The sequence below is a fragment of the Tachypleus tridentatus genome, chromosome 13 (genome assembly GCF_004210375.1).
Source record: "Tachypleus tridentatus isolate NWPU-2018 chromosome 13, ASM421037v1, whole genome shotgun sequence".
NCBI lineage: Eukaryota > Metazoa > Arthropoda > Merostomata > Xiphosura > Limulidae > Tachypleus > Tachypleus tridentatus.
The window spans coordinates 25,331,668-25,352,245 of record NC_134837.1 but is presented as its reverse complement, the minus strand read 5'-3'; the positions used below and the strand labels follow the sequence as shown (position 1 = coordinate 25,352,245).

The following is a 20,578-nucleotide window of genomic DNA, read 5'->3' as shown; positions in this document are numbered from 1 at the left end:
ATATTATTGATGTATACGTTATATTAAACACACTCTTTCACATATCTAACGATACTTAAAACCAGATATGTGGTATGTATCATGTTTTACTTTCCTTACGACTAGACTTTCCTTAACTCACATTACACAATCGTTGTTTCCTCTTTATGTTATTTAATATATTCCAAATTGATTTCCTGAAATAAAGCACTGGACTTGACGAATTCTTATCTTTGTATTGAAATGTTCTCTCACACAAGTATTGTATTTTCAACATATAATAGAATGCTTACGGGACACTGATAACTTGAAATATAAATTACATACAGGGATAAGTGTGTGTATGTGTTTTCCTTATAGCAAAGCTACATCAGGGTTGCGGGTTTGAATTTCCATCGTACCAAATATGCTCGCCCTTCCAACCGTGCTGGCGTTATAATGTTACGGTCAAAGTGACGTTGGTAGCCGAAAAGTTGGCGGTGGGTAGTAATGACTAATTGCCTTCCTTCTCGTCTTACACTACTAAATTAGGGTCGGCTAGCACAATAGCCCTCTTGTAGCATTTCGCAAAATTCAAAAAACAAATGAACAAAGAGGCCGGAGAGTGGAATATTGTTTTATTTTGTACACCTTGCAGTATGTCGACTTTTTTCATGAAATCGGAGATGTTGATCTACAATTGCAAAGTCCTATATATTTAAATATATGTTTCATTAGTATGATACCAACGTTGTTTCTAAACATTAGACAAGTCTTAAGCACATAATTTTAATTGCGAAATAATCAACACTTGGGGAATGTTAGAAGTTTAACTCAAAATACTAAGAGCAACATGAGAATTAAAAGAAATTAATTATTCAAGGTATCTACAACAATCTCATATAGTTAAACACCCTGTCAAATACCATTTTCTTTTCAACATATACTACATCAGAAGATGCATCTACAAATAACTCATTTATTGAGTTCGTACATACACATAAGGAAGATATCAACAATTTCTATAAAACTTTAATCATTAGAAAGCAATGATTAAGGTGTCTTTCCGCATCTAATTATATTTGTATGTTATTTACGTAGTTTACCAGTGTTTACTATATTTAGTAATAGCGTGACCTTGTGTAAACAAAGTGTCACAAGAACTACACTGAAGGTAAAGTGACCTTCGAGAATCATATATAAGACGTGAGATTAGCGGTCAGACTAAGTTTTACATCCTTCATCGTCCAGTTCAAAACTGTAGTAAGTATACGTTTCTCTATACCGGTACATTTCTCTTATTCTAAAACCACATTTCAGTTCACGTAGGAGAGGAACCTGAAAGTACGCGTTTTAATCGACAAATGTACCAAAAGCTTAAACTATTCAGACATTATGAACGAAATATGGAATTGAATGTTTTACTTTTGATACTTTCTAATATGTAGAAATATTAAGACCAATTTTGAGCTTTTAAACATATTGTAAAATAATAATATTTAAAGAACATATGAGACATGACGACAAAAAAATCATTTGATTTTTACAAGCTAGTAGTCAGTCTCTAAGTGAAACATGTATATTTACTACCATGCTTTTAATGTTTTAATTATTATTCATGTTTGGTAGATGAATATAACATGACAAGATGAAAATACAGTACACACGGCTGAACTTGTCGAATTCCGAAAATGCGGATTAGTTTTCAAGATGATGTGGATAAACCGTTGTGAAGAGAAATGGCAAATGCAAATACTAATTATTGGGATTTTTATTCAGAAAATATTTTATTTTAGTTAACAATAACACATTTTATGTTTGTTTTATGTAATACTGAAGCTTTCAGTTAATATAATTTGTTTTCAGTGAAACTGTCAACAATGAAGGTAGTACTTTGCTCTTTCATTTTGTTCGTTCTTGTGGTGATCAGTCATGCCCAGTTACAACACTGTAACTACTGTGGAAGCCTGAACCTGCAACAACGTCGAGTATGCTGTAACAATGGGTACGTCCAGTGTTGTCGAATTCGTGTACCTACTGACCAAACCTTTCCAGGATCAGGTGCCCCAGGACAAGGCGGATATCCAGGCAGCTCCGGCGGCTTAAGCCGTATGTATTGGTTTTTCTTTGAGAAATTAGTCATTTATTGTTATCTTTTAGGTGATATAATTAAAAAAGATGTTTTGGCTCAAATGAGTAACTTTTATGATAAGTTTACTGTTATTCTATTTTAAGTAGAGGTGATTTAAAGTGAACAACAAATATTTATAGTTCGGTTTTACTTCTTACTTTGCATAAGATCCTACATGTTTTAGATAAAAACAACATATTTACTACTGAAATTATTTAGGTTGTAGATGATGTTTTCACACTCTTTCTATATTTTTACATTTTGGACTTGTACCAAGATCTTAGTAAACGTACCATTCTAGATAAATGTATTTTGTTTTTTTCAAGTCATGCCGGTAATATATTTCTTTAAGAACAAGAACGAATCAGCTGGACTGAAACATGAGTTACAGTAGTTTATTTGAAACTTTAGTTTTTACACAAATGAACAAAACAAGAAACATGCGAAAGAAAAATATTTACAATCTCAGAGATTTTTATGAGAAATATTAGGTGTATAGCAATTCTAAATTGTTATTTGTTAATCAGGAAAATATTTCATTTACAATTTTCTGTACTTATTTTAAAACCAAGTGTACCAGTCAATGATAGCGAACGTGTTATACAAAGGAGGTTTTACATTTCCATGTTGAACCGAAAAATTGGTCTGTTACAAATGGATCGATGTGATAAACCCTAATAATCACATTTTGCTGTTGAAATACCTCATCTCTCAATACACTACAAATATCCGTTAGTTAGGAGGTAGTGTAATGTGTTCACCTTGTACAAAATAATACAAGTATGTGTTCTCCTACAGCAGTGAACAATCTTCGTAGAACCTTCCTCAGCTATATCTGAAGAAACCATTCACGAACACTGTGGAGAAAACGGTTTATAGAGTTCAGTGACCAAACCTTGCACTTTCCAACATTTTAGACAAATATCGTGTTTTGTTGGAATTTTTTACATGTATTTCACACTCTCGTATGTTATAAGACAAACAGAAATAGACCAGGAAACTGGCTAGTTAAGGATTCAGATATCACACAATTTTAATTACTAGACAAAATTTTGAATTAAAAAAAAAAACGTAGAGAGAGAAAAGGAAAACTGTCTGGAAATCAACCAACAAAACATACCTCGCTGACTCGCAGACTGGGTAATAAGTTAACAAGATACAAAGAAAGTTATTTAATTACACTTTTAAAATTTCATACATGTGTCTAACTTGAAAGTGTCTTATGAAGGTTTTCTATGAAACTGATTGAACGAAAGGATGTTTAACAGCAAGTGTCTATAAAAAATATATTAAAACAGTGTTATTTGCAATTTTGTAAACGTAGAACCTGGTTATCCGAACTATTATGGTCCTGGTGGTATTGGAGTCGGTGTTGGAGGTACCGTTGGCACGTTACCTGGTGGCGGATATCCTCAGCCTTTTCCTAACTATCCTCTTGGTGGTGACGTAATTTTGAGGAAAAAGCCCGCAGATTCCAACTGACGAGATGCATAGAATTGAGGATCCGAAATATATGTTTACCGAAAATTAAGCTTTAAGAATGCTGGAAGCATTGTGTAAGACGTTCGTAAAAAAAGTATTTTTTATTGTTCTTCAGTCTGTGTTTTGTTCCTTAAAAACAAAGTTATATTTCACTATATCGTATTACCCAACTCTATATATTTAGTATAATTAAATTTTCTCGCCTGAAAAATTATTTATTTAGTAATAACATGCAGTAGAGATGTCACTTTTAGCCCATGTTTATAACACTAAAGATATGTTGTATATCTTTAAAAAATCAATTATTAGAACACCCTAACATCAAACTTCAGACTATCATTATAAATAAAAAGAAATTGTTAAATTAATCACTCACATAATATATATAATTATACCTTATTTTTAACAACAAGTCATTACAAAATATAATATTAAAGTGACGCATATCTTGAAAACATATAACTGATTTCAGTTATTTTGAATAGTCCACATTCAATCACAAATCCAGCCTGTCCTTAATCAAAATAACATACTGGTAACTATGCCAACTCAATGAGTTGAGACTTATTGTTTATCAATCAAAACTGCTCAATAAAATGCTTTTTAAAAAGCATTGAACTCTGAGCTCATTTGACCCTTTTAAATTAATAGAGATAAGTTTCTAAAACGTTTAGAAAAATATTCTAATATAATATTCAAAATAGAAATGTGATGTATACCAGTCAGAACGATTAAGTTTCATAATGTTTTTCGTCTCTTTGTGATATAACTTACAGTTCTTTTAATAAAATTATTTGTGTTTCTTCAACATACTTTTGTCTTATATTATACAAATCAATACTATTTACGTTGTACATAAACTACACTACATGACCGAAAAGTATTGGACACTCGATCATCACACCCATATGTATTTGTTGAACATCTGATTCGAAAACCATGGGCATTAAACTGGAGCTGGTCCCCCTTCTGCTGCTATAACAGCCTCCACTCTTCTGGAAAGATTTTTTACTACATTTTAAGACATGGCTGCGGGGATTCGCTTCTATTCAGCCACAAGAGCACTGAGGTCGGGCGAGAACGCCTGGTTCGTAGTTTGCGTTACAATTTATCCCAAAGGTATTCAATAGGGTTGAGGTCAGGGCTCTGTGCAGTCCAGTCAAGTTCCTCCACACCGGCTTCGGCAAACCATGTCGTTATGAACCTCGTTTTGTGCACGGGGCCATTGTCATGCTGAAACAAAAAAGGGCCTTCCCCAAACTGTTTCCACAAAGTCGAAAGCTCTCAATTCTCTATAATGTCATTGTATGTTGTAGCATTGAGATTTCCCTTCACTGGATCTAAAGAGCCCAGCCTAAACCATAAAAAAACAGCCCCAGACTATTATTCCTTCTCCGCAAAACTTTACAACTGGCACTATGCATTCAGGCAGGTAGCGTTCTTCTAGCTTTCTCCAAACCCAGATTCGTTCATCAGACTGCCAGTTAGTGAAGTGTGGTTCATCACTCCAGAAAACGCGTTTCCACTGCTCCAGAATTTGATGACAGTATGCCTTACACCACTCCAACCAACGCTTGGCATTCTGTATAGCACACTTTTTTTTCAAATTCGTTGTGATTTGTAATGATTTTATAGTAGTCGAATGTAACTGAAAGTCCAAACACAAAATATGTTGCTTGTGAAGAAGGTAATATGTTGGAAATGCCACTCATCAGCTCATCTAGTATAAAAGAAGACAGTAGCATAGATTACAGAAAGGTTCTATTGTATGGAATTGCTGAAGGTGAGAAAATATTAAGTGAATATTACTTAACATAATTAAATTGTATTCAAATCAGAACTATTCCAAAATATATTTCAACCACCCTTATATATGTTTATCCATCTAATATTTTATGGAATGTAAATTTAAAAATATCATTGTTTGTACAAAACACTACCTTTTAAACTTTCTTAAAAGGCAATAACATGCAGTCAATATTTGTCATGTATGATTCTTGTAATATGCTTCAATAGGAAATAACAACATAAATTCAAAACATTGATGTCTGTCCTAAATAATTTAATTTACATTAAACAATTTGACAAGCACCAGAGGTTTGAAATGCTGAAGACTACTGCACCAGTCCGTCATCTTATCAAATACAAAGCTGCACGAGGGCTATATGCACTAGCCGTTCCTAATTTAACAGTGTAAGACTAGAGGAAGGCAGTTAGTCATCACCACCCACCATCAATTCTTAGGCTACTCTTTTACCAACGAATAGTGGGATTTACCATCACATTATAACGCCCCCATGGCTCAAAGGACGAGCATGTTTGGTGCGACAGGTATTCGAACCCACGACCCTCAGATTACGAGTCGAACACCTTAACCCACTTGGTCATGCCTGGACTGTGAGATGGTATTGTTCCTAATGATGCCTTTACAGGCAAACTCATGGTCATTAACAAAATGAAATATTTGTGAAACGTACATTTCTTTTTCTTCAATTCTGTAATTACGTAGTTTCACTACGCACAAACGGTTTCAACTATCAGTTACACTAGCAACTTGTTTAATTTCTAAATATGACTGTTTGTTTTGAATTTCGCGCAAAGTAACACGATTGTATTATTAGACGGAAGGCGTCTAGTCATCATTATCTACCGCTAACTCCTTTACCAAGAAATAGCGGGATTGACCGAACATTATAACGCGCCCACGGTTCAAAGGACTAGTATGTTTAGTGTGACAGTGATTTGAACCTGCAACCCTTAGATTAAAAGTCGAGCGCGCTAACCACCTGGCCATGCCGAAATATAAAAAAAATATAAAAACTCATTCCAAACTTTAAAAAACCAAGAAATGAGTATAAACATATGTTTAAAAAGCTGCAAGAAATGATTAAAATCAATAAATTATTTGTAACTATCTTGGAATTCTTATACATTACTGAATATGTTTATTCATTTAAATTGAAAAGTCCACATTTTCTTTGATTTTTTTTTAATTTCACGCAAAGTTACGCGAGGGCTTCCTTAACTCGCTGCCCCTAATTTAGCAGTGAAAGACTAAAGGAAAGACAACTAGTCATCACCACCTACCACCTAGGCCCGGCATGGCCAAGCGCGTAAGGCGCGCGACTCGTAATCCGAGGATCGCGGGTTCGCGCCCACGTCGCGCTAAACATGCTCGCCCTCCCAGCCGTGGGGGCGTTATAATGTACGGTCAATCCCACTTTTCGTTGATAAAAGAGTAGCCCAAGAGTTGGCGGTGGGTGGTGATGACTAGCTGCCTTCCCTTTAGTCTTACACTGCTAAATTAGGGACGGCTAGCACAGATAGCCCTCGAATAGCTTTGTGCGAAATTCCAAAACAAACAAACAAACCCTACCACCAACGTTTAGGCTATTATTTTACCAATGAATAGTTGGATTAACCGTAACTTATGATGCCTTCGTGACTGAAAGGGCGAACATGTTAAATGAGACAGGGTTGCGTCCTGCGACCCTTAGTTTACGAGTCGAACTCCCAAACCACCTGTCAATGCTGGATCTCCACATTTTGAAGATATTTAAAGTGCTTTTGGAAAAATCACTTCAGGATTTAATAAATCATACATTTAACAATTTTGCAGCTCAAATACTAAATTAATAAATACGTCGTAGTAAAAACATATATAGATGTATATTACCAATACATGAAAAGACGGTTAATTATTTTTTTCTCGTGCTCACTTGGTCATTCAGTTAAATTAGATGAACTGCTTATTGATATTCATATCATTACAATTATATTATTAATACAAACGTGCTGTTTGGTATCTTAATGAAACTTTCAACAGGATAAAATTGTACTGGACATAGTAAGATCGAATTAAGAAATTATTTGTATAAAAATAATAAACAAAAAATGACCTTTATTTTCTCATCTTTAATGTTGACAAGATTAAATAACTTCCTGCATAAGAACATGTTTCTTAAAATAAACATGATACAATATAAGCTGCAAATAACACCTCTCATTCTTTTGACTGAATATAATAATTGATCATGCATAACATTACATTTGGCAATTTAAATCAACTTAAATGTGGTATTATGATCACTTATTGTATTTATTTTCCGTTAATTCATAAAAAAAACAGATCAGTTGAAATAAAACCCTGATTAGGTCACTGTGTACGACTTGGTCCTCTCCAGAAATCTGAGCTTTTGTGCACATCTGTTTTGATATTCCCTTTTAAATGTCAATACTCAGACATTAAACGAACTTGGTTTTACTCATGCATTTAATTAAACTTTCATTTAGTCCTTTTAAAGATAGAAGTAATTTATACTGCAACGTTTATTCCAAATAACTATTAGTGTTTTAACAGAATTTCTTCGCTGTTCTAAATTATGGTAAAAATAATTCAAAGTAGTGTTTAAACAAAGTATAATAAACTAGTTTATTTCCTTTAGCAATTATAAGTTGACTGGTTATATATATTGCATTAACTACAATTCACTTGTTCAAGATAAATGTGATAGATCATGTCCTGACTGATTCACTTTATCTTGAAAAAAGTTTCTACAACCACAGCAGTTGCGTTCTCAATTCTTACTAGTCTGTTTACATGGCAAGTCTCGCAAAAGCTATGTACTAGAAGTTTTATAAAGCAAGAAAATGGCAGGTTTTGATGTCACGATATATATTAAAGGCACAAGAGTTTTCAACTGAGTAACAATAATTTAATACGCTTGCAGCATTAACGTATATTGTAAAACAGATTTGCCAGATTGAGACACACTACCGATACAACAACTGTTATTAAAATTACAATTAGCATGCATAAGTGTGTGTCTGTTTTTCATTGAAAATAATTTGCTCTGAATGTTTTTTTTCAGAGAACAATAGCCTTTCAGATTCCAAGATATAATTTTTGTGCATATGAAGTTGTAACCATATCTCTACAATTTTTATCTATATTTTTTATTTAACATAAAAGAATCTGGTCACTTTTTATCATTTCCTTATATTTTGTATAAAATGAATTGGTGAATAATGTATAGATCTCTGTATGAAAAATGGAACTTGTTGTATCCTGCTGTTTTAAGGCTCAAAGGTTGTAGCTATTGATATCAAACAGGTACAATATAAATTTTATCGGGCTTACCCAAGCTCTTTAGCACATATAGATCTAAACATAAATTTCAGAAGAAATGACTGAACTTTCGCCAAAATTTGGGCACCTCGTAAAGATTTTTACAATGGCTTCAATCACAAGAAATTTTATAACAAATGGAAATTTGTACTGTCAGTTTTGGTTTGTGTTTTAGTGAATGCTCTGTGAGAAGTTGTAAAGCGAAACGTTAAGAGTTAAATGAATTAAAAACAACGTTCTGATGTTACAAGGTCCTTTACTTCTAGTATTAACGCAACTGAAATTACAGAGTTAGATGAACGATAGTTGTAAAACCTAAAAAACATGCAAAATAACCCTCAAATTTAAGCCTATTGGGAATGCTAAATGCTTATTCATGAGCTAAAAGTAAAACTTTGATTTCAAAATGACATAAAACGTTTTGTTTGGTTTCTTTTTACAAGTGCGGTAGCCAGCCTTAAACAGCTTATTTACTTATAGATTTTTTTCCCTAATATAATACATGCTTCAATCACATTATGTTAATCTGTTATTGGCTGGTAATTCCTCTTTCATTTTTTTACTTAATGTTTTAAAAAGAACGCCGTTTTTCTACAAGAAAGTTATATTTAAGAGAAATTAACGTCGTATAGAATAGAAGTAAGATTTTTAAAATTTGGCATACAATAATAATAAAGTAGGTAGGTAAAGATCGTGAAGACTGTTTTCACTTTACCAAATGATGATAAAATTATTGTTACTCCTAGAACTAAATACGCACTAAGCCTGTTCAAGAAAGATGATAATGAATAAAAATAAGAAATCTCGGTTTCGGCTATCGGTCGGTTTTTGAGTTTGGGACGTTTTGGGTAGCTTAAAAGTAGCATATACACCAGAGATAGAGTGAATATGCCAGGTATCTCTTCATATCTAACTTTTGATGACCTGCAGATATTAAAATCCAGGCCGTCTGTTCCATCCCTATATAAAGAGTGCGAGCGTACTTTCCGATACTTAAATGCTGCAGAAGGTTAAGAACTGTAATGTTCATCAAACTGCTGAGCCTGGCATCGCCAGGTGGTTATGATGCTTGACTCATAATGTGCTGGTCGCGGACTCGAATCTCTGTCCCTCAAAACATGCTCATTCATTCAACTATTGTAATGTAAGGGTAGAAGAGTAGCGATTACTAGTTGCCTTCTTTCTACTATTTCATAGATAGTCCTCATGTAGTTTTGAACAAAATTTGAAACAAACCGAACTGTTGTTTTAATCAAATCACAGAAAGATATATTTCCTGCGTACGTTTTTCTAAAGAATACTTATAATATCGCAATTTCATCAGGTTAGTGCATATTATTGAATCAAAAGTGAGCTATAAAATTGTTCAGCTAGAAATATTTTTCTCTTTTTTTATTTTGTTACTTTTGTTATATTAAACTGAATGTAAGCTAATAAGTACCTATTTCATGTAAATTACCAAAAGAGGGCGAAACTCTTGACGTCAAAGAATACAATTGCTCTTACTACTAATCATTGGGTACAAGTAATGTTAGAATTGTTATCTTAACTTTAAATTTTAGAATATTGTTCTTTAAAGCTTATAAACGTGACGTAAGACAAATATCGTTCTGTATTTATTTAACTACATAAAAAGTATATTTATGGAATTTTTCAGTTTTTGCTATTGATTTCATCCACTTATTTACAGATTTTGTTGTTGTTGGTCAAACTTGGCAACATTCCAACATCAAATTTTCAAACTACAAACATTGAAATACATCATAAAACTTAGGAGAGGAAACTGTGTAATTCTCACTCTACAGAATGTGTGATAAAGAGGAACTAAAGGTAAAACGTATAATGTTGTTTTAGTAGTATAATTTAATTAATGAATTATTGAAAAGGACTTCGGGTAATCATTTCCTTATTTTAGATGTTTTTTTCACTGTAGTGTTTTAATTTTTTGGTGTTAAGCCTAATTAGGCTTAAGAATAGGTTGTCTCTAAGTCGCAAGAAACCAGAGTAGGACATAAGTTGTAGTTTGCACACCATAATACTTGTACTTTCAATTCATAATTGGGAAATACTGGCGTTCATTTATAACGAAACAATATTTTTATTCATTCAAACTTGCACTGTTAAAAGTGTAAAATTTAGTGTAGCTCATAATGCCATTGTCCAACAATTTCTTTTTTTACTTAGATTTAAAATATCTTATCAAAGTGCTCTGTTCAATTTAACATTTTTCATTTCCTGTGGATAACAAGGGGCCATTTTAGGGCATTTGATCTGTTGTAAGATGCCACACTTTCCATTTCCATCCTACCCCAAACTAAATATAGTGATGATATAGAATCTAGAATCCTTACATCCAACTCTGATCTCAGAAAATACATGCTCTCTTCTTTTTGCACTTTGTTAATATAAATAGCATCTCAACCAGTACTATTTCTGTTGCATCACAGGTAGCATGATGATCCCTGGTATTGGTTCAAAGCCATTGTCAGCACTGGATTTGAAAGCTATAGTATGATAGTTATATTGCTATACATTATTTTTTATGCTCATTCTGAAGTTCATGGTACTAGTTAAACCTACAGAGGTGTGTATAGTGCATAAAAGATGTTAGTTTAGTAATAATTATAAGAAATGTTAACCAATTTTATAAAGATAAAATTAAAATAGTGGTAAAAGATGGTGGAAAATAGAGAAAATGCAATATTTAAGAAATAATACCAAAAGAGAAAAATTAAAGCATGGATAACAATAATAATGTAAAGTAAGTTTAATTATGAATTTAGTTTTGAAACTTTTCAGAGAAATATGAAGGTAAAAAATCCTGGAATAAAGATTGATGCTATTTGTAATTATAGTATTTTAATAGTGCTATCTCATTAGCTTCTTTAATTTCCCAATTTTTGTAAAATTTGTTTCTATATCTGTCTGTTCAATGACTTGAAAAGTTTGTCAAGTCATGTGAAAGTAGACAATTCAGCAGCACTTCAGTTTTCGATATCATTTGAAAATCAGTATAATATTTCATCATTTAAGGTTATCTTTGGTAGAACAAGGCAAAACTATGTTTTTATGATGTGTTAGTATCTCCAAAGTCCAAAAATTGATAACATTTACCATGTTATCTTTGGTGGAACAAAGCACAGCTATATTTTTGTGACGTGTTAGTATCTCCAAAGTCAAAAATATGACATTGAAATACTTCGCCCATTTTGACATGTTATTAAACAGACTTTTAAAGGTACCATTTTCAAACATTTCACCCCAAAAATGTATCCTGTATCACTTAATCTGAAATAACATCAGTTCTTGTGAAATCTTAAAATTTGTACTGATGTAAAGTATAAAATAGGGCCTTTGTTATTTAACTAATCAACATTTCATGTCAACTCATGCAAGCTTTATTATTGCTGTTCTAATCAACAATTTAATATACCTCTACTAAGACTGAAGAAAGACCAGCTTTTTATTGGGTAAAATAATTCATATATATTGCAGTGATGTGATAAAGATTTCAATGTTTGGAAGACAGTGCAGAAGAAATAATTATCTGTATAACGTGTTATACCTCATTTAAGAAACTTTTTGTGTATGCATTAATATAATGCCAAATGAATTTATATATACTGACTAATTACCAATTTTTTTATTTCAGTGACCTAAATACAGCTTAGTTACTAAGCCTAATAAATTATAGTGGAATTCCATATGGTATCAGTATAGTTACATATGATTTTTGGTTATTCAGCTATATATATATAAAACCTAAAAAAAAAGTTTGATATCCTTCACATGCAAAATTTTGAATGGCTTAGCAGCCTATGTCCAGTAGAAACAAAGTTTGAGGGTCATAGTTAGACAAGATAACTATTTGCTTTTCTTCTTTATTTATTATTTTATATTTTAAGAAAAGTAAGTTTAATAACTTATTTCTAAATATTAGTAATCTATTTACATATATAATGTATAATTGAAATGTGACTACATTACAAAATACTTGTCCCCTAAAACACAGCCAAGAGAAGGTCATTTTGTAAATGCTAAAGGTAAGTTTTAGATTATAGGATATGGTACCATGAGTGCATGTGTACTGCATCAGTGCAAGTAACGTAATGTAAGCTAGACACAATTAGAAGGCCAATAAATATATATAACTATGAGGCTAAAGCCACTTAGATTAAACATTATTGTCATGTTATAATAAGTCGTCATTCTAGCACAAAAACATAATTTATATTTATTTCTTAATTTTTTTATGAAGGCCATGAGATTGGTCAGTTGAGACCCCACGCAGTTAGAGTATCAAAAAGAACAAACTATAGTCTTGCTGAAAACAAACATTTAAAATGTATTTAGGAGGTTTTAGAGATTACACAAATAATATTTAAAGTTTTCAGATGAATAGTTAATAATCATAATATTAAATCACTAGCAACTCATACCAGTAACCAAACAGACTATTTTCATAAACAAATGTTTAGTAAAAATATTTCATTAGAAAATCTGATATTTTTGTCTGCAAAAAAAAACTTGTAATCTTTATTAAACATCTGCCAAATTTTGTAAAGATATACCTACTGCATCAAAAGATACAGTGTAAATACTTAACATGTTCAAATATATATGAACTTGTGTATATTATACCAAGCCCACTGCAAAAGGGTTAAAGGGCTACAATTTAAAACAATTGCTTGAAACTCTTAAGAATTGTTTCTGAGGAGTAATGGGGAGACTTCAGTTAATCAAGGGGGTAATATGTACGATTCAAAGATCTCAATGCAGTTATCATTACTTGAAAGAAAGGTTGATGCTTCTATGACAAGACAAATCCAAATGCTTTAATATTTTCTGTGGCTCAATACATTGCACAATACTGTCTTAAAGTATTTAGGCCATTGTGAAACCACAAAATCCATTTTGACTCATACTTGCCCTGTCCACTGCCTTGATCAATTTCATCACTGAGAAAGATTGTTCATGTGAACATGATCCAACTGGGAATGTCAGCAGAAGATTTATTATGTTATAGATGTTTAGGTGGAAAGTTGAACATTCCCAAAACATTTTTTCTAGTATCAGGTTGCTGATTATATGGAATTATTCTATATTTCACCATCCAGCTGTCAAGCTCTTGTTCAGAATTTTTTGTAGGGAAATCCTGTTGGTACTCCTTCATTGTGTTTATTATTTTGGCATCAAGCTTATGATATACATGGATCAGATGTGATTTTCATAGTACTGGTTTCAATTCATATAGGAACTATCTGCTCACATGTTGAATCACATAATAAATCACATTATTATGGTTGGACATGATGTAATAATAATCTTCTGTGTCATTATAAGTAGGTTCTATTTAGCCATTTGCATGATGTCTTTGGACTGAGATGCACCTTTTAATGGATAGTGTTGTTTGTCCAGAATGTATAATGATAGTTATGCTGTCCATTATCTTTGATAACATAGCATCATATCTCCTTGACTGCATAATATTGACCAGTCTTCTAGCATCTGTATGTGCCTCGATCAAATTACACTTGATTGATTGTAGTAGCACAGAGATAGGATGCATATAACCCAAGACGAGCTGTGTGATCACAACTGACACACTAAACTCAAAGTTTCCAAGAAAATTCAAGTATGAAGGTACATTTGATGACAAATCACCTGAAGATTCATCATGAATTGTTTTGAGTGATGCATATATATATCTTCATAATGTTCAACAAGACATGTCAAAGTGTCCACCTTAGATAGCCACCTGGCTTCAGAAAGATGAGGCACAGATATTGTAGATGATGTAATGCAGAGGATTGCTCAGTTTCATCGATCATGTTGTAGTCAAGAGAGCTTTTGCTGGTATCCATGATTGCTTTTTTGACAGTATTTTTCCATTTCACTGCCCTGCCATAAACCAAGTTAATTTTGACAGGATTGTCATTAGATTCCTAATAGAAGAAAGGTGTTTACAACTGTTGAACACTACCAGCTTTAAACTTTGGCTTTTGCAGTGGACAGAGCACTTTGCTTTTGGGTATCTGATTTGAATTATTTGTTTTACACCAAATAATTCACCTTGATCATGAACTTTTATTGGATCAAAACCCAGTTTTTAAAGGCAGATAACATAACACATGACAGTTGCAGCGTTAGTTCTTTCAAGGTTAATGAAGCCTAGAAAATCTTCATGAAATTCATTTTCAAGAAGATATTGCATTACAACTGCCAAATGAACCTGGGTTTGAACAGTCATGATTTGTCTGCCATTATGCTAAAAAAATGAACTGTCTGACTTAAATCTGGTTTATTTAGGCAACATGTGGTGAGCATTTTCTGGAGCCATTTCAAAATGTAACTGTAAAACTTTGTCAACTATTGATTTCCACTTGATGAAAAAATTGAAGTAGTTGTATTCTTCATGTAACTCTTAACTCCAGGTCCTCCTGAAAGGTATATTTCTCTGGGCAAGTGCAAGAATTATATCAATTATTGATAGTAATGTTGCTCGGTTACTCTCAACACAGGTTTTGTTTGCTTAGTTTAAACTGAACTCAATATTGTGAGCAACAGATAACTTTCTCAGTTGCAATTTTGTGTCATTCACTCACTTTGATTGTAGCACTGCATCATGGCTCTCTTATCACATGTCATTGAAACCAGTGTTTTCAAACTGTTGATATTCATGCTTTGAAGCAAGTAACACAGTAGGCACAAAAAGTAAAATCAGTGAAAATGGAATACCTCAACCATGGATAAGTATTTTTATATGTTAGACTACATTTGCATTTGTACTCGGAAAACAAAAGTCCTCAGTTTGACACCAATTTTATGTCAAAAGTGCTAGTTTATGTTGAGGCAAAGATGAGTTGGATATAAACTTAACTGGATTCAGTGAAGAGTTATGCTTTTTCAGGCAATTTGGTGTAAATGTTTTTGGTCCTAGCATCTCACGTGAACTGAAGCTATCAGGATAAATCTTGAGCTTCTTGCTTTGTGGTTCATAGTGTCTTTATGTAGTCTTTATCTACACAGAAAATGATATATAATTCTTTTCTTTGAGTTGAAAAACCTTTTATATTCTGTTTACATAATAAATGTAAAATTTATTATATGCATTATTCAAAATATGAATATTTCTTATACTTCAACAAAATTCAGAATTATGATTATCCAACCACATAAATTAATCCATGCTGACACAGTTTTGTATACCTTTTTCTTTCCTGGGAAAGAAGTTTCTTATCTTTATTTCCATTGTACTGATATGTTTGGAACATTTTTGAATCTCATGTATGCATTGAACAGAAATTGGTACAATTTCAAATGACCAAGTTTTTCAGTTAGCTGTATGCTGTATGAAGAGCTGAGTAGATTCAGATAACATGACTGTGTTGCATGAAGGTGACACCATTCCTATAGCATCTTGGGAATGGAACTCCAAACAAAACACATCTGATTCAGGACCCTTCAAAATGGCTGCAGTGTATTGATGTACCACTAAACAACATGATGAGGTTGTTTCAATGCCTTTCATGATGGGGGTTATAAAGCTTTAATATAGTTTATCTACTGATGCTTCTCTAACCATTCCAGTCATAGCACCATGTCTTGTTATGTCATACATAGTGTTTTCTTCATTGTTACAGAAGTTGGTAGGTCTTCAGTGCTACTAGTAATTGTGTTGCAAATGCCATCTCAATGTCAGAAGTAGACCAATTACTACAGAGATTTTCAGATGCTCTGATGATTGCTGCAAGGTATACAGCTGTACATTGGCAACCTCAGTAATGCATGTAAAATATATCTGGGCCGTTATAGTGAAATGAACCCTTGAAAAAAAAAGTATCAAAAGCAAGTCACAGTTTGTTTAGCCTGAGAATAACAAGATTAGAAATTAATAGCTCTTTTGATAACTCAAGCATGTTATCCAATAGAGCAAGAATGTTATAGTTTAGGCTCATTTCAATTAAAATGCAGTTTTCATTTGTGTACAGTTTCGTTTTAAATGGGTGCATCAAGTTCAAAGTTGGTGACTGATAAAATAATAGGCAGTGTATGGCAGATAAGTAGGATTATGTGACAAGACAAAAAAAAAAAAAAAAGGAAGAATCTGTCAGGTTATTAAATTCTAGCAGTGAGGTAACTAATTACCTAAAGGGGCTCACCTTCAGATATCTCAAACTAATGAGCAAAAAATCTGTTATTTATTTTACTCAACAGTACCAACTTGTTAAACGAGCAAAATTGTGTGCCAGAAATTACATAGATCAAGCCATTAGATATTTTGGTACACTAATGCTAGTGTTAATTGTATCACAGAATAAAGTGGTATTGGCCTATGAAATTTTATTCATTCTAGAACCAAATGATTTATTGCTTTATCACCATATTATTGACAGTAATTGGATGACATGCCTTTTGGAGCATCACATTCCTGGGGTCTGCATTTAGTTACAGTATTCCTCCATCCTCATCTTAGTGTTCCCTATAAAAACTCATCATTAATAAAGTTTAAAAAAACATGAGTTGGAATTAATAAATTGCCCCAAACCTCATTGAGGATATAAAATTTGTCTCATTCCAATAATAAAGGTTTTTATATCTTAACTATTTTTCCTGACCATGTCATAGTCATTTAGCCCAGTCTGATTGTATTAATAAAGGTAAATACATTTTTGTGCATTCTTACTATTAACATGTTGGAAGCAAGGTCTGATTTGACAAGTAGATCTAGTCTTTCACAGACTATTAGGTCTATATGTAAACTAAATAAAAAGTGCAGTCATATATATTCAAATTTCAAACAAAGCAGCGACTTCATAAGTCCAAAAAGCATGCCAAGCACATACTTGTATTTGGTAAGTGTTTGATGCAAGATATAATGCTGTCACAGGATTTTTGTTTTGAATTTAAGGGTGGTAGAATATATTTCCAAAAAAATGAAAAGTTAATGCAGTTGCTATTATGTTTTATAAATGCTATTCTATATATGAGGAATTAAGTTATCACTGGGAAAAAAAAAATTGCTAAGAAAAACTACCAGGGTGTTTGCCCCATAACTGGACGATTATAATCATTCTGTATCACACATGAAAATTTTGACAAAGGCAATAACACTGTTGTGCAGGATCTAACTCCACAATGAATTAAAGCAATCTTCTTTGTCAGTGAGATGAGGAAGGGTGTTGTGTATGAAGTACTATGGCCATTACAGAATAACATTCTTTTAGGCAAGACTAAGGTTGTCTTTCACAAGTTGTGTCAGTCATCTTACACAATTAGATCCAACAGCTACATGTATGACTCATAGAACATAGATGATTCAACAGCCTATGAAACCTACTCACCTGAAGCATTGAACACCACAATACATAAAAATATCAGAAGCACTACATCAGGATTTGGCATAAGACAGAACTGTTTTATATAACCATGTGTACAAGTGAAGTGATTAATTTAAACCACAACAGGTATTGGTAAGATCGCCAGGGAGAAAGTATTTGCACCAGCTGAACACCTTGAGGACATTATCCATAACAGAATGCCGATGCACACAGATTTCTTTGCATTTGATGCAAAATATCATCATAGTTGCTGCTCACATTAAGTGCTTGAAATAAATCCAGAGGTGAAAAGGACTGTTCATGTTATGACAATGCTCTGAGTGTCATAACAGCAGATCTGAAAAAGTTTCAAAGATCATGGCTGTTACCAACATATCACTACAATAAGATTACATCAAAGCTTAGCAATAGATGGGCATTGCAGGTGCAGATAAGTACTCCTCTTGGAGTTTAAAAGAAAAACTGAAAAATTACAATTCTACAAAACAGTCTCATTGCCTTTGCACTTTGTCAGTGTTTTGATACATATGATACGGCTTTTAGCATTGAACAAACAGGCTTTTTTTATGGTTTTTGTTTGGGAAAACATTGATTATTAATTACTCTTGTTCTAATGTGGGCTGATAAACCTTGTAACCTACTTCTTGGAAGCAAGGTTGGATTGGTTCGTGATGACAAGAAACTCACTTGAAGTAAAAATGTATTCTCAGGACAGCTGGTATAGGTATTAGCTCTTTAATTAAAATAAAGTACAGAACTATGTTTTGACCTTCTTAGGTTAACTTCAACTTAACAAAGAGTTTTTAACTGACCATTGATGGGCATAGGTTTTAGGAATGAGAGTGTAAATGAATATGGGATTATAGGTGGTGTTGCAGTGAGATGCTAGGTTATTAATTTGTATAGGTATAAGGGTGCTCCTTTAGTTTAATTTTGGTTTTAGTTATTCTGTAAGTAGAGCTTCTTTAATTTTGTGTTTATTTTTGTTTCCCTGCTTAGTATCTAGGTGTTTTCTATGGTTATGTTGTGTTTGATTTGCAGTGTTCGAAATGTGTGAAGATGTTTTTAGTGTTCTTTGAATCTGGTTTTCGTTTTATTGCTTGTTTCTCCAATATAGAAGTTGTGGTAGTTGTTACATTGTATTTTATAAATAATGTTGGTGTTGTGTTTGTCAGTGTAGTTTTACTTGGTATGGGCTTTAGTTCCGTACCTGGTTTTTGAAAAAATTTGTTTACTTGAATGTTGTGTTTTGTTAAAGGTTTTTTCCAAATATTAGTTATTTTTATGCCACCTTTCTCCTGCCTCTCTTTAACTGGATATGGCAAGAGAATGTCTTTCCTGATGCTTGGCACCAAGCTATTGTACTCCCTATTCTTAAACCTGGGAAGAATCCAAAGATTTCTTCAAATTACTGTCCCATTGCTTTGAGTTGTCTCAGTAAGACCTCAGAGAGGACGACTAATATTCGTCTTGTTTGGTTCCTTCAATCAAACAACCTTCTCTCACCTACTCCTTGTAGGTTCCGAAGACAACACTCCATGATAGACCACAGAATTTGCCTTGAAACATCAGTTAGAGAAGCCTTTTTGAAGTGGCAACATCTTCTTTCCATTTTGTTTTTATCCAGAGAAATGCTTGATACAACATGGATATATGGCATCTTATGAGACCTTCACTCATATGGATTGTGTGGCAATTTGCCACTTTTTATTAAACATTTTTTAATGAACTGCTAATTCCAGGTCCATGTGGGCTCAACACTTTCCCATTTTTTTCCCACAGGAACATGGAGTTCCTCAGGGCTGTGTTTTGAGTGTTGCACTTTTCATTATAAAGATTAATGCCATCAGTGAACAGCTACCCCCTACAGTTGCAAATGGTCTTTTTGTTGATGACTTTCACATCTCATGTCAGTCGTCAAACATGAGGTTTACTGAGTGGCAGCTATAAACTGCAATCAATCATATACTTGTGTGGACCACAACAAACGGTTTTCAATTTTCTCTAAAACTGTTTGTGTACATTTCTGCCACCAATGGGATATTTATCCAGATCCAGAACTTTGTATTGATGATGCTGTACTTCCTGTCATCCCTAAGGCAGTGTTCTTAGGTCTTGTATTTGATTTTATTTTGTATAACAAGCAACTTTGTGTCAAATGTATAAGAGCACTGGCCATCTTCCGTGTCCTCTCTTCCACCTCTTGGGTAGTGAATCGATACTCCATGCTTAAAATTTATCATACCCTTATCCGATCCAAACTTGATTATGGATCTATGGTTTATGGTTCTGTCAGAACCTCAGCACTGAAAATGCTGGATCTTATCCACCATCAGAGGCTTCAGCTTTGCAGTGGGGCCTTTCGTACATATCCAGTCCAAAGTTTGTACTTGGAGTCTCATGAACCCCCTCTGTATATTTGCCGTTTGCAACTGTCTCTTATGTATGCTTCCAGACTTTGCTCTTTACTACAGCATCCAACTTGTGGTTGTGTTTTCCATCCTCAGTGGGCCACACTTTCCTATGATAGAAAATCTG

At 33.1% G+C, this 20,578-nt stretch overlaps 2 protein-coding genes across 12 annotated transcripts in view; both read left to right on the top strand.

Annotated features, from left to right (window-relative positions):
• The first annotated feature begins 1,136 nt into the window (after positions 1–1,136).
• On the top strand, positions 1,137–3,685 carry LOC143238766 (uncharacterized). The gene is made up of 3 exons (XM_076479291.1): positions 1,137–1,221; positions 1,825–2,067; positions 3,414–3,685. Coding segments are annotated over exons 1-3 (402 nt in total). The 5' UTR covers positions 1,137–1,220; the 3' UTR covers positions 3,572–3,685.
• Positions 3,686–10,133: 6,448 nt separating this feature from the next.
• LOC143238764 (E3 SUMO-protein ligase PIAS2-like) overlaps positions 10,134–20,578 on the top strand; it is a 124,084-nt gene continuing 113,639 nt past the window's right edge. For 9 of the 11 annotated variants that reach the window (XR_013020745.1, XR_013020744.1, XM_076479287.1 and 6 more), the window contains exon 1: positions 10,225–10,529. Coding sequence is in view for 8 of the 11 variants with exons in the window: in XM_076479287.1 (XP_076335402.1) it covers positions 10,506–10,529 (24 nt within the window). In the remaining 3 variants the exon portion in view is untranslated. The other 2 variants (XM_076479285.1, XM_076479281.1) reach the window with 1 other exon arrangement.